Source organism: Pleurodeles waltl, chromosome 11 (assembly GCF_031143425.1).
Source record: "Pleurodeles waltl isolate 20211129_DDA chromosome 11, aPleWal1.hap1.20221129, whole genome shotgun sequence".
Classification (NCBI taxonomy): domain Eukaryota; kingdom Metazoa; phylum Chordata; class Amphibia; order Caudata; family Salamandridae; genus Pleurodeles; species Pleurodeles waltl.
The window spans coordinates 473,209,584-473,223,595 of NC_090450.1; the positions used below are offsets into that span (position 1 = coordinate 473,209,584).

Below are 14,012 nucleotides of genomic sequence, written 5' to 3' on the forward strand. Positions count from 1 at the left end.
CCTCCCTGTTCCTTCCTCCAGACGCGTTCCACACAGCACATAGCAACGGTGGAATGCATTCGATTATAAACACAACAGTCCCTGGAGCGAAGCCATAATAAGACATTGCGTACACCTTCCGTCTCCAGCTCCGACGCAGTGAGGCCACACAGTCCCCCCATAAGTGAGTTTCTTGCTGAAACGCGATTGATATCCAATAGCTTGAGGTAGGCAAAGATTTTATGACATTGATCCAGCTTGTTCAGTCCACTGACATTCCATTTAAGGAACCTGTAGTCATTCCTCATTTCGGGCACGTCTCCTTATTCAGGTCGGTAAGGCACTCCCACTAGGCCGAGTCTGCATTGGAGGCCAAGCCAAAGGTTCATTAGCATCAAGAGCACTGTCCCACAACAAAACATAAACAGAAAAATCAACAAAGAACAAGTCCTCATATCGGTCCTGATTTTTCTGAGCGTCTTACAAGGACACTGAGAGTTATTGGGGTACGGGTGAATATAAAGAAATCAGCTTTATACCTGTTGGCCTGCCTAGTGAATCAATAATTCGATAAAATGCCACAGGTGGGCCTTCCGTTGAAAACAACATTGTAAAATACTTAGGCAGACACATTACCCAAAATGTGAAATGCCACTATGATCTTAACCTGGGTTCGGTTATTTCACAGCTACGGCTATGCCCCTCTATACGGTTTTGGAATATGTTAAATCGATCACTGATGGGGAAGATAGCGCTTCAGAAAATGGTGGTGCTTCAGCTATGTCTCTGTGTAATGCAAGGCTCCTACTATGAGATTCCCAGAATGGTCTTCAGAGAACTAGACCGTCTTACAATTGAACTCCTTTGGCATGGTAAAAGATGTAGAGTCAGTTTATCCACGCTTCGAAGACAATGGGAACTGGGCGGGTTGACAGTACCAGATTTTTAGCTGTACTCTTTCGCCATTCAGCTGCAACATGCAGTGCACTTGCTAGATGGGGAACAAAATTGGAAAAGGACCTTGCTTGGGAGGTCCCATTGACCTCTCCAGCTGGGTGAACTACTGCTGAAGTGCGACGGAGTACGCCACACTGCCCTCCATGTAATTAAGCTTTATGGTAAAATATGGTAGAGAACAGTTAGAAGAGTATTTAAAGGAGCACCCCAATGTTTCAGACATGGACATTTAGATGTTGGCTCCCTTTGTGCAAATGAAACACACCATGACCGTGACCAAGTGGCAGGAAGGCTGATGCATAATGCTCTCTGACCTATACCCTGCATGTAGTTTTATTATGTTCCATGACTCTCTAGAATAATTTAGCTTAGGTACAGTAACCTTCCTACAATTCGCAAAGCTGACTGCAATAGCTAGGCAATTATGGCCCTCATTCCCGGACGCACTGACTCATACACTAGTTATACTACTTGAGATGGCAGCGGGCTCAAACTTATAACTCATTTATATTGGACACTATGCTCGGACAAGACAGTGCAATCTCAAACTGTGGAAAGAAACTGGCAGCAACTCATTGGGGCTGTACTTTCCCCGAGGGATTGGACCAAAATACATGCAGGGGTGCGAAAGGTGGCGATATGGGCCTGCTTTAAATTGATCTAATACAATTTTATACATATGACCTATGGAAATCCCAGGTGCCTTCACACAATCTATCCCTCTAGGGACCAGCATTGCCCGATATGAAGGGTGGACTACACTGATTTTCTACATTTGACATGGCACTGCCCCACAATGTGGGATTAACTGGCTAGAGGTCTTGCTCAAATAAAGGCAGCCAGTGGATGGGAACTCCCATTGACGAGTGAACAATGTCTGCTGAGTCTTTTTCCTCCGAATAAAAAAAAAAAAAAGCTAAGTAGATGCTACACAGCATTACGCATCATAGTCGCAAGGTGACACATTGCAATGCACTCTGAGTTCCAGGGCCCCAACAAGAGACTCATCTGACTAATATGATTGAATAGGCGGGAGATGGAGTGCACACGCAAAAAATGAGGAGAGGAGATGAAGCACAAGAAATACTGCTAGCTTGGGCGGAAATGATTCAAACACTGATTGCCTATACCATCACACAAAAGGGCAGCGCCCCCTCTTCGCAGCCGGATAGAGGCGGACAAATGAGATGAGGGGGATTGTGGTACGACTTTTGTTTGTTTACTGACCAATACACAAGCACCTTGACCAACTGCAACTGGTCAGAGACACTCCTAACAAACACTCCTGGATAAACGTTGATGAACCCTTACATGGAAGCTCAGGGGGAGGGAGGGAGGGAGGATGAGGGAGGTTGGGAGGGAATATTGTTGTAGTTTTCGTTTTGGTTTAACTGGCTAGAACACTAGAGAATTGTTGAGATATGTCTGACTAATTCTGTTGTATATTTATGAGATTATGGTCATATGCTATTGCCACTTTACATGGATGTTTATTGTTATATTACTCAATAAAGAGAATATAAAAAAGCAAAGAACAAGTCTCCAACCATCCCATCCCCAGGCCGAAAATGCATAACCCTTTCCAGCTCAAACTATGCCCGAAGGGCACTGGTCACTGCCACACTTTCAGCCCTTTTGATCTCTCCCCCCACCCCCCCCCCCTCTAATTACATACCAAAGCATGTACTGAATGTAGTACAGGATGGAAACCTGTGTCACCCTCGATCCATGACTTCATACAGGCACTCAGCAGGCCACATGGTAAATTAAAATTTGTTTGCTTTCAATTCGGGGTGGGGCATATGCTGAACGATAGCATCCCGGTAATTAAAAAGCCGGCCAGTCATGGCCCTTGGGGGCACTCTCAAGTTCGATGGTGGCGCAGGTGCTCTATGTGCCCTCTCCACCGTGAAGACGTTCTAGAGTCTCGGAGGCCGGAGAGTGTTTGTGATCCAGTTCCCCAAAAAGAGTTCCACAGAGGGACCTTCTGCATGCTCCGGGAATCCCACGAAGCATAAATTATTATGAAACAACTAGTCTTATTTTCACATTCCTGAAGTTAACAATACTGGAAGTCCAAAACGTACTAACTGTGTGGCTGTGGAATTAATGGGGATTTCAGACTGAATCCCTCTGCAGGTTTCTCCAGGCTACTTGGAATCTCCAGGGGAAAACTGATGAGTCTGCTGTAACATAGGAGGACCTCATAAATCCGGATGGGACTATGAAAAGGTTATTGGCCCAGTTAGGAATTAGGGGCCTCTCACAATGAGGTCCACAGAGGTCTAGCTTTGATTTTCAAATGTATTTCAGTAACCATGTTAACAACATAATATCATCATCTACTTGCCACCTGTGGCAAGTGCCTAATCCTTATCACTTGTTGACTGATGCAGATATATATGGCTGCGGTTGCTTGACCCATTGTTGCAGCTGTAATTGACTATGGGAACCCTTTTCTACCTAGCAAATCTGAGAGCAAGTTGAATAAACAGCAGGCTTTATAGGATGGAGTAACCAGAGGAGTCACTGCCACACCAATAACTTTCTCATACTTCTCCTATTCACATTCGTATTCCTTTGCCTTCTGGTTCAGTTTGAGTCACCTAATCTCTCATACGTCTCACTCCAGTAATAGCCCTGAAGATTTGAGGCAAAACTTTGTCTCTTGTTAACCGGTGAAGTATTCTAGATCATCCAAAAATAAATTGCTCCTTCCATTAAAAAGCATCATAAAAGCGACAGACACAGATTATTTCAGAATGTAGCATGTGTTTGATGGAATTCTCCACCAAATAAATCCCTCTGGATTTGTAATTGGATACCTCCATTCACAAAGTTTCTAAAAATACATCACTTTTAAGTGATTCCTTGGGTAGCTCCTTATTTTAGGGAGTTTTTCGTGTAATAGTACTTTATCATACTCCTATTTTTAACACTTAAAAAACTTGTTGATTGGGGCCATTTGTCAGGAGCAGCCAGTTTAAAAAATATATATATATTCTGCACCCTGAGACAAGGCGATTGTTCCTCAAGAAGAAAAGTTGTATGTGGAGGGTGAAAGTAGCAATGACTTTGCTTTTGTAAACTATGGCAAGACCTCCTTCTCTATCTCACATTTAATTATGAGTGAGAATCAAATAGCCTGCTTGAATGGCCATCACCTGCCATGGTTTAATATTCAGTAAATCACATTACATATAGTCTTCGTGATTCCTGCCTCAGTAGAGACACTAAAGAACTATGGTCTTATGAAGCAAGTGTGCCTCTGACTTCCCTTTGTGAGAAGCCCCTGCATCCCTCTGACCGAAAAGGTAAAGAGGTCGAGCTTGATGTGTGGGGTCACTTGCCACCAACTTCAAAAAAACATTATGCCATTAGATTTCAATAGTACACGGTCTCACTAACTGACTTTTCTCTAGTGTGCAAGCAAACTTCACAGAATCCTCTTTTGGAACTTGTCCCTAGCATGCTTTGATGTTGATATTGCATGAATATGTGTACAACTTATGCACAGATCTAGAATTTATAGTTGTATAATTTGAGGTGAAGTAGATGTGAAACTAGGCACATAGAAGTGAATCCGTACCTCAGTGGCCCATTAGAGGGCAGAATCTGTAGGCCTTATGATATGTAGCCTTGAGGTAGGATACTAAAGCCTCCCTATATTCATTGGTGTTCATAATAAAGGGTCTCAAAATATGATTATGTGTTCGTTCAGTGCTTAGATATTTGTATCACACTGACAGCTCTAACGTGATCAGGTATAGTTTACTAATTATGGTGTACGCACCTTAGCTCCAGGCCCTAATAATGATATCGCATGCTTTTCCGTTATGGTAGGCACAGGAAATTTCTGAACAGCCACACACACACATCTCCCATACAGACAAATAAACAAAACGTAATGCCGAGGCATTGAACTCCTAATCTGTAAACAATTAAAAGCTGCAATAAAGGCCCGACAGACTTAACACGAGACACCAACAAGTGTACCAGCAATGCCCCTTACTCTCCTGTGCAAGCACTAGAATTGTCATCATCGCACTACCTAAACGCAAGGAGAAAATTAATAAAATAGATTGCAGCCTGGCCACATTTAAGAGTCACTTTCAGGGCAAGGGATAAAACCCCTGATCATTCAATTTGTCATTTAACTCTGTGTCCAGATGCTTATTTCATAGTTCTGTAAGTTGTTTTATGTATTAGGTTTTCTTTGTATTTGCCATGCTGTCTACTAATACATAATATTTTACTCTTCTTGTTTTTATAGCCAGCTGCAGAGTTGCTGCAGTGTAACCGGGCACAGGTGGTGTACCATGCCCTTTACAATCACCTCTACACCCCAGAAGCAGATCTCATTCAGGTACAAGATCAGGGGCTTGTCTGTGGTACAAGTGAAAAGTATCACAAGTGTGTAGAATCTACATTGGTGTGATACTCTTGTATTTTAGATGGATTGGCAGTGCGTAATTTGAGATAGTGGTTGCAGGTGGGTCTACTGACACGCTTTTTTGGGGATCAGAACTTAATTTTAATCATCAGAATTTTACCCAAAATAACAGCAAGAGAGATGTAGTAAAAGGGTAAAGAAGGAGGAATGGTGAAGCAAGAAAATGAAGATTAGAAGGAATTTACAAGAGTGAGCTATAGGGGCAGGGACAGTATATCGATTGATGGATGAAAGAGGCAGTAGGTGAGCAGCCTTGTTATTCATCAACCTAGACCTTTGGCAGTGGTGACGAAGGGCTTCTGCAAAAGGTTTGAGCCCTAGCACTTATTCTTTTACCAATTACCCACTGTGGACGGGTTAGAATTTATGTTTTTTGTTGGTACCTTTGTGCATAATTATGAATTCATTGCTAAAGCATGACATGTTTTCGGAGTGGATTTGTCCAAACTGATAATGCAAGAGACTTGTATTGTATTGTGGGCTTTAGTTGGCTATCAAGATAGGCCTACATGAAAAACCCATAATGCATTAAACCACAGGATCATTCCATCTATTGTATTGAAGGCCAACTGTGACTGATAGGATAGATTAATTAAATCTGAGACAAAGCAAGTGTCAGGGTTGTTGGAATTGGTTTTGTAGTCATTCCACCCATCCGGTGTAACATATTTGTTAATCTTTATAGAGAACCTAGAACTGTGGCATCCTGGGGAAGTTTCGCTACTGGATCATTGGCCAGTGACTGCACTGACAAGTCATTAAGAAATAGTTGAGGTAGTTGGAATCTTGGAAAGCTTCCATTATGCTTCCCTAATTTTTGTGGGAATATAAAAAGTGTTGATAGTAGAGATAATTGGCAATTTACACATAGATTAATAAGCAGGAAAGATCAAGTTTATTTTTTCAGGTCTTCTTATGTGCAATGGACAGGGGTTACGAACTTGTGTAACTTCACACGAATCGTTCAGGGGAATTGACAGACTATACTGCAGTTGCTACTCTCTTCCAGAGGTTTCTAGAGACTAGTAATGCCGTTATTGTGAAAATGATGTTCAGAAGTTAGGGATCCTGTTTTGCCAGACTGGTCAGAGGATCTGTAACTGTGTATCAAAGATGTTGAAGTGAGGCCTTCCATGATGTTTCTCTCATTTTCAGGTGGTCCTGTCCTGCCTTCTAGACCTTCTGCCTGTACTGGACAAATTCTCTCGGGTGACCAGGGACCCCGGCCAGAGGCACCAACACACCAACGACGTGCTCCAGCTTATCGTGACCCACATGGAAATGGAGCACAAGATCCTTTTGCGTCGGGTGTATGCAAATTACCTTCCTGCCTTTGTGGAAAGGTAACACGGAGCGCACTTTGTTAGGTTGGTAGGCAGTTCTAGAATTCAATCAGAAATGTTACTTTTTTCAATATCACAATAACATAGAAGGATTGTGATGAGGAGCTATCCAAAGCCTGCTTTGTTTCCTCAGTCTGACTGAATATGAATGCAGATGAATGACCATCTCCCTGTGCCTTTAAACTTGATTGTGTACTGACAAATGTATGGTTATAAGTAGGTGTTCTAGTAACAAAAAAAATACAGTTTTAATGCCAAAAAAACACTTGAATTTACCAGCTATACGTAACTGACCTATGTATAACTTGCACTGTGATATATTTCACATGTCCTCAATGTTGTAATTTCTGAGGTCATCAGCAGTCCTTCATAGCGATGCACGTTATACTTAGATCAGTAACGTCTAACTGGTGAATTTCAGTGGCTTTTTTTTTTTTTTTTTTTTTTTTTTTTACAAGAACACCTATGTATATGTAAGCTTTGTTTTTTCCTTTGAATTTCTGTTTTTTTAATGTAAAATAAGAACTGATTACGATGAGTCTGCAGCAAACACCCTGTCACGCTATTTAAAACATTTTGAAGAATGCGTAAGTTCTCAAGAACGATAAAAAGATACAAAACATATTTGGTGAAAAAGGTCACAAAATGATGCTTGCCAAAGCAGGAAGAGATTGATAAGTGGTATTTTCAGGTTATTTCATAAAAGGGTACAAAAGAATCATCTGACCTGACAACTTGTTCTGCTAAGGCTTATGTAACATGCTTGAATATATGCTGCCTAAAATAAACAAAAAAGGACAAATACCATCAACAGTATACCAATTCAAGCATTACACCAGGGCGGGGGACCATCACAAAGCATTAAATTCCTCCACATAAGGGAGTTCATTATAACAATACAGAAGACATGATGCAGCGTTAGTGTAATTGGGACGTCATCACAAACTGTAAATAGTCATCGACACATACACAATTCATTAATCCACCAAAAGAGTCCCTACTCCTTCCTCAGTTGTGTCCTGCACCTCAGCTTAATTGAAAAGGAGCGTAACTTTCTTTGGCCAACTGGTTCACTTTCCTTTAAATCAAAGCAGTAAAAGCAAAAACAAAACACTACGTCTGGTTTGTGTTTTTAAGTGCTAACTGCCATGGTCAAGTGTACAAAGACACCTACTGCAAGTCTTCCTGGAAGTAGGTGGTTCACAAAGGCACCCTCTCAAGTTGACGAATTGAGACAAAAGCAGATTAAGTGATTTGCTGAGGAACACAAAATCGAACGGGTAAGGGGAGAATGGACTGGCATGCCCTGAGCTCTAGATACAAGATAAGCAACTTAACTATATCCATGTATTTTCCTGGTGCAACCAACGTACAAACAACCCTTTCAAGAACCATCTGTTTCCCCAGTTCTTGAACTAATTGATGGCCTGCGTTCTATGAACACCAAATAAGAAAATAAATTTTATGTGCACCCCAGAGCTGTCTGAGAAATGCTGCGTGAAACTGCAAACTGAAACCCTTAATGACTCCCTGATTTTTAAATTAAATCAAGGGCTTCAACAATAACATTTGAAGGGGGACGATATGAACCAATTGAAGGGATGAAATGTTAGGATGCAGTTGTAAGGAGTTACCAAACTGGTGAAGGAAAATATAAACCTCATGTGAACTGTTGGTAAATCCCAACACAGCTGATTGTTCAAGATGGAGATTTTCAAAGTCCGCACCATCTGGTGATGGGGCGCTAACCCTTCTGATCAGTGAACACTAACTACACTGCTCAGCCATTTCCCTCATCTTCCTAGTGGACTAGCACTTTAAAACAGCATGATCATACTGAGCTATAAAAATGACACACTATTGTTCTTGAAGAATGGAGGGAAGGGGATGTCACCTACGATTGGGGATCTGAGGAGGTTTTAGGCAGGTTTTCAGGCCTACACTCTGATTGGTCAAAGACCTGTCAATACCCCATAGACCAATCCACACAGTTGGATTCTAGAATATTAACCTACGGGGGCATCACAAACAAAATATATTTTGATAGTGGTGGTAGGATATATCAGACCAAATGATCTCTTGACTAATAATTTGGATCACCACAGAGGAATTTCAAAGGCAGTGTTGACTTTTGTCAGGCTTTGAAGCTATCAGTGATGTGCAGACTAGCCCTGCCACAATGGTGGTGTTTAAACTGCTTCACTATTTCACCAGTTTAGCCATGTGGATGCTGATGGGCTGAGCTAGGGACCTGCAGGTTCTCTTGAGGGACTTTATGTGGGCTGAGAATCGACACAGGGTAACTACCACTAGCAGAGAGTAGTTTGTCACTGCCTAGGCCTGAGATGCTGGGCAAGAATCATACGAAAAACGGCATTTATACAATGTGCTAACTCCCTGATGAGCGTTCTTAGATGCGAGCGAGTTATTTCACAGCTCCTGCTCTGAACCACTGGACAGAAGCTGAATATTCACTGCAGAGAATAATCATAAACTGGTAATTTTGCTTTACAGGTCCCTTCTACAAATGACTAAATCTAAAGTTTCACAGTCTAAAACCAATTGGGAAAACAATCTTGGTAGGCCATACAAGGCAACAGAATGATAACGAGCCTTAGCCCACGCAGAGGTGGTCTCTAAGAATGTGAGGCTTAAATACACACTGTCTATCTATTTATACATGTCCCATGGGAGATTAAACATAGTACATGGGGGAGAAAGACATGAAATTCCCCACATGCGTTCACCATAACACAAAGTTATATCACATGGTTTGGGTGTGCTCAGGATGTGTCGGTGTGTTCAGTTATTTAGGATGAGTGCAACAGATAGTCTCCTAACTTAGGCAGGACATCACTTCTCCAGAGTGTGTTTGCGGGGCCTACTTAAGAAATCATAGTCTAAAAGGCAGGAAACAAATGTATACATGTGGCGCTAGTATTAGCTAAAAGGTGCATAACTGTGAACTGGAGGGATCCGCCTTCTCAGCCTATGGATAAATGGCAGTGTGATGTAAGTAAGTAGCCCAAATCCGAAAATGGAAACTAGACGCAAAGGAAACGAGGAACCTCCCCCAGAAAACGAACGGAGTCCTGGACATACTGCAGGAATATCAAATAAACTGTATCTCGTTGTTATTTTCTTTATATACACAATATGCAACTGTTTGATTGCTCTCTCTCATAACCACAAAACACGCATGCTTCTGCCAAGGACTTTACCCGATTCACACAAATTTGTTATGAATCGATTCATTGTGTAATTTGTCCGTAAGTGAACAATATATTCGCAAAAATTCATGTAACTATGGTACCCTAAGAAAGAGGAAACCAATAAGCAGGTTTTAAAAAAAACATTGGTTGTAATGACCAAATATTAGCCAATGTTAGAATAAGTAATTTTTTTTTATTTTTTAAATCTATATCTGTTTAATCCCTTCGCTGCCAGGCCTTTTCCCCCCTCAGGTGCCAGTCCTTTTTTGGCAATTTGGGACAGTTCGTGCTTAGGCCCTCATATCTTTTTGTCCGCGTAAGCTACCCAAGCCAAATTTGCGTACTTTTATTCCAGCATCGTAGGATGCCAGAGGTACCCGGAGTTTGTGGGTTCCCCTGAAGGAAACCAAGAAATAAGCCAAAATACAGCAAAAAAATTATTTTTATTAAAAAATAATATGGGAATAAGGGCTGCAGAAGAAGGCTTGTGTTTTTCCCCTGAAAATGGCCTCAACAAAAGGCTTGCAGTGCTAAAAACACCAGCTTCCCAGCTTTCGGGAAGCAGGCAGACTTTAATCAGAAAACCCAATTTTTCAACACAATTTTGGCATTTTACTGGGGCATACCCCATTTTTACTATTTTTTTGTGCTTTTAGCCTCCTTCCAGTTAGTGACACAAATAGGTGTGAAACCAATGCTGGATCCCGGAAAGCTAAACTTTTCTGAAAAGTAGACAAAATTCTGAATTCACCAATGGGTCATTTGTGTAGATCCTACAAGGATTTCCTACAGAAAATAACAGATGAAAAAATATATATTGAAATTGAGGTAAAAAAAACATGTTTTACTCTGTAACTTTTTCTTGCAATGTCAGATTTTTAAAAGCAATACTACGTTATGTCTGCTGGACTCTTCTGGTTGCAGGGATATTTAGGGCTAGTAGGTTCATCATGAACACTAGATACCCAGAGCCAATAAATGAACTGCACCCTGCAATGGGTTTTCATTCTATACCAGGTATACAGCAATTCATTTGGTAAAATATAAAGAGTGAAAAAGAGTTATCAAGAAAACCTTTATATTTCCAAAATGGGCACAAGATAAGGTGTTGAGAAGCAGTAGTTATTTGCACATCTTTGAATTCCGGGGTCCCCATACTAGCATGTGAATTACAGGGGATTTCTCAAATATACATCTTTTTTTACACACTGTCTTACATTTGGAAGGCAAAAATGTGGAGAAAGACAACGACCAATAACACTTGTTCTGCTATTCTGTGTTCCCCCAAGTCTCCCGATAAAAATGGTACCTCACTTGTGTGGGTAGGCCTAGCGCCCGCAACAGGAAATGCCCCAAAACACAACATGCACACATATTTTCTCAAAGAAAACTGAGCTGTTTTTTACAAAGTGCCTAGCTGTGAATTTTGGCCTCTAGCTCAGCAGGGACCTAAGGAAACCTACCAAACCTGCGCATTTTTGAAAACTAGACACCTAAGGGAATCCAAGATGGGGGTCTTGTGGGGCTCTCACCAGGTGCTGTTACCCAAAATCCTTTGCAAACTTCAAAATTTGGGCAAAAGACCACTTTTTCCTCACATTTCGGTGACAGAAAGTTCTGGAATCTATGAGCAGCCACAAATTTACTTCCACCCAGCGTACCTCCAAGTCTCCCGATAAAAATGATGCCTCACTTGTGTGGGTAGGCCTAGTGCCCGCGAAAGGAAATGCCCCAAAACACTATCTGGACACATCAAAATTATTAAATACAAAACGACCTGTTTTTGTGGGGGGTACCTGCGTTTCTGGTACTGGGATCAGCAGCCATACAGTGAAGCCTACCAAACCCAGACATTTCTGATAACTAGACACCCGAGGCAGTCCAGGGAGGTCTGACCTGCGTGGATCCCCCAGCGTTTTCTTATCCTGCATCCTCAGCAAACCTCAAATTTAGCTAAAATAAATCACATTTTTCCCACATTTGTATGTGGGATCACCACACCGAGATAAGTTTCCTACCACCCAACATTCCCCTATGTCTCCCGGTAAAAAATATATCTTTCTTGTGTAGGTGGGCCAAGTGCCTGTGACTGGGAAGAACCAAAAACATGTTGAAATTGAGGGGGAACCAAAGTGGGTCCAAAAGGGCAGTTTTGAAAAAAAAAAAATTTTTAGTCTGACAAGTGGGGTAGAATATTTATCGGTATAGATGAGACAATGCTGGGTGGTAGGAATTTTGTGGATTCATGCAGATTCCGGAAGGTTCCAGCACAAAACTGTGGAAAAAATGTGTGATTTCCAGCAAAGTTGGAGGTTTGCAGGGCATTGTGGGTAATAAAATGGTGCAGGGTGCATGTGAAACACACCACCCGGGACTCACCCAGATGTTTACTTTTCAGATGTGTCTAGGTCTTGTGGATTTTTCTACATGGCAGTGTCCCAGAGTCCAAAAAGTGTATCCCTCACCATTCCAAGTGGGATGATTTTGAAAGTTAGCCAAGCTCTCATGGCCCAAATGTAAAACCAAAACCCAAAATAATCAAATGCCCTCTTGCTTGCCGTGGGATAAGATGTTTTAGTCTGCGGGGAGAGCTGAAAGACTTTTACCCCTTCAGTTGGGGTGAGGGCATAACCCTGCCCATAATGGTTGGTAGCCACCACCACCCAATTTTTTTACTTTTATTTTAATTCCCTGGCATCTAGTAGACTTTCTGCACATCGCCCACCCACCCGGAGTGTGGATCGGGGGTAATTGCTCCATCTGCCCACTGGTGGGCAGAACAACTTTGACTCCATTTATTTGAGCTGGGGGTATGGCCACACCCCCACCTGCTTATTTTGGAGAAAAAAAAATCTTCCCTGTTCTGTTGTGGGTGTTCTGCCAATCCCTGGTGCCTAGAGGTTTCTGCCCCCCTTGAGGGTAGATTGGCCTAATAAAAATAGGCTGATCTGCCCCCAAGGGGGGCAGAAACGGCCTAGAATAAAATTTGCCCTCAGGGGAACAACCCATGCCTAAGGGGGTCGCTTCCCACATATGGGAAAAAAAAAAAGATCCCTGGTGTCTAGTGGTTTCTGTCCCGGGGGGTGGGGGTGGGGGTGGGGGTGGGGCAGAAACAGGCGTAAAATAATTCTTCCCCCAACAACCCCCCTCCCCCACCAACCCCCCAGCCCCCCAGGGAGCAGCCCTTATGCATAAAACAAACTCCCTGTTGTATAGTGGGCGCATCGCGATCGGGCAGCAGAAATGCTGAGAAAGAAATCAAAGGAAAGGACGTTCCTTTCCTTTGATACCTCTCTCGGCCCCTCCACGTGATCAAAGGAGAAATGCTTCAGATTCCAGCGCGGAGTGGTAGGCCTCTGATGAGGTCAGCGCGCGATCGTGCGCTGACATCATCAGACACCTGGGGGGGGTGGTAAGGGGTGGAAGGGGAAGCAATTCCCCTTCCATCCCTGCCCAGGGGAGGGAGGTGCTTGGCCCTTGGAGGTATTGCTAGCGCTCCCCCGAGGGCCCATAGCAGGACTAGCTGGTATCGTCCTCGGCACCGGGCAACCGTAGCCGAGGGCGAGACCAGCTCATCCTGGGCACCCAAGGGGTTACGATTGTGTTAGGGTGCGGTCTTGAAGTTTTTTTTTTTTTTTCCTCTAGAATCTGAGTCAGCGATTCACTGTTTGCAATATTCGTAAACCACCATAGGCTGTGATATTTTAGGAAATGTTTGCATTGGTAGTATGCTAGTTGTTTACATCTAAGACGAAGATGCTGCTCCTCAAAACAAAGAGTGATTTTTCTCATCATGACTGTCTATATAATAAAATATTATGCCTATTTAGGTGTGTTTTCTTGCCTTTGTCAAGGGACCTGGTACTGCGATATTTGTTGGCCCTTTATAACAAATGTTTTATGCTGCCTGCAACTCTAGGAAAGCTTATCTGCAAAACCTCATCTGAATGTTCATATTGTGGGTCTGTGGAGGGGTAAAGTGGGAGGCAGACTGAATTTTTTAAAGGATTTTAATGAATGCTGTTTTTTTCAAAGAACCAGAATCATGGTCTTGTTGCGGTTTGAACT

The 14,012-nt window shown here is 42.5% G+C and overlaps 1 protein-coding gene across 4 annotated transcripts in view; it reads left to right on the plus strand.

Moving 5' to 3' along the window:
- TTI2 (TELO2 interacting protein 2) overlaps window positions 1–14,012 on the plus strand; it is a 97,385-nt gene that overhangs the window by 44,998 nt on the left and 38,375 nt on the right. For all 4 annotated transcript variants that reach the window (XR_011199420.1, XR_011199421.1, XM_069213815.1 and 1 more), the window contains exons 3-4: window positions 5,210–5,302; window positions 6,545–6,732. Coding sequence is in view for 2 of the 4 variants with exons in the window: in XM_069213815.1 (XP_069069916.1) it covers window positions 5,210–5,302; window positions 6,545–6,732 (281 nt within the window). In the remaining 2 variants the exon portion in view is untranslated. The remainder of the gene's footprint in view (window positions 1–5,209; window positions 5,303–6,544; window positions 6,733–14,012) is intronic.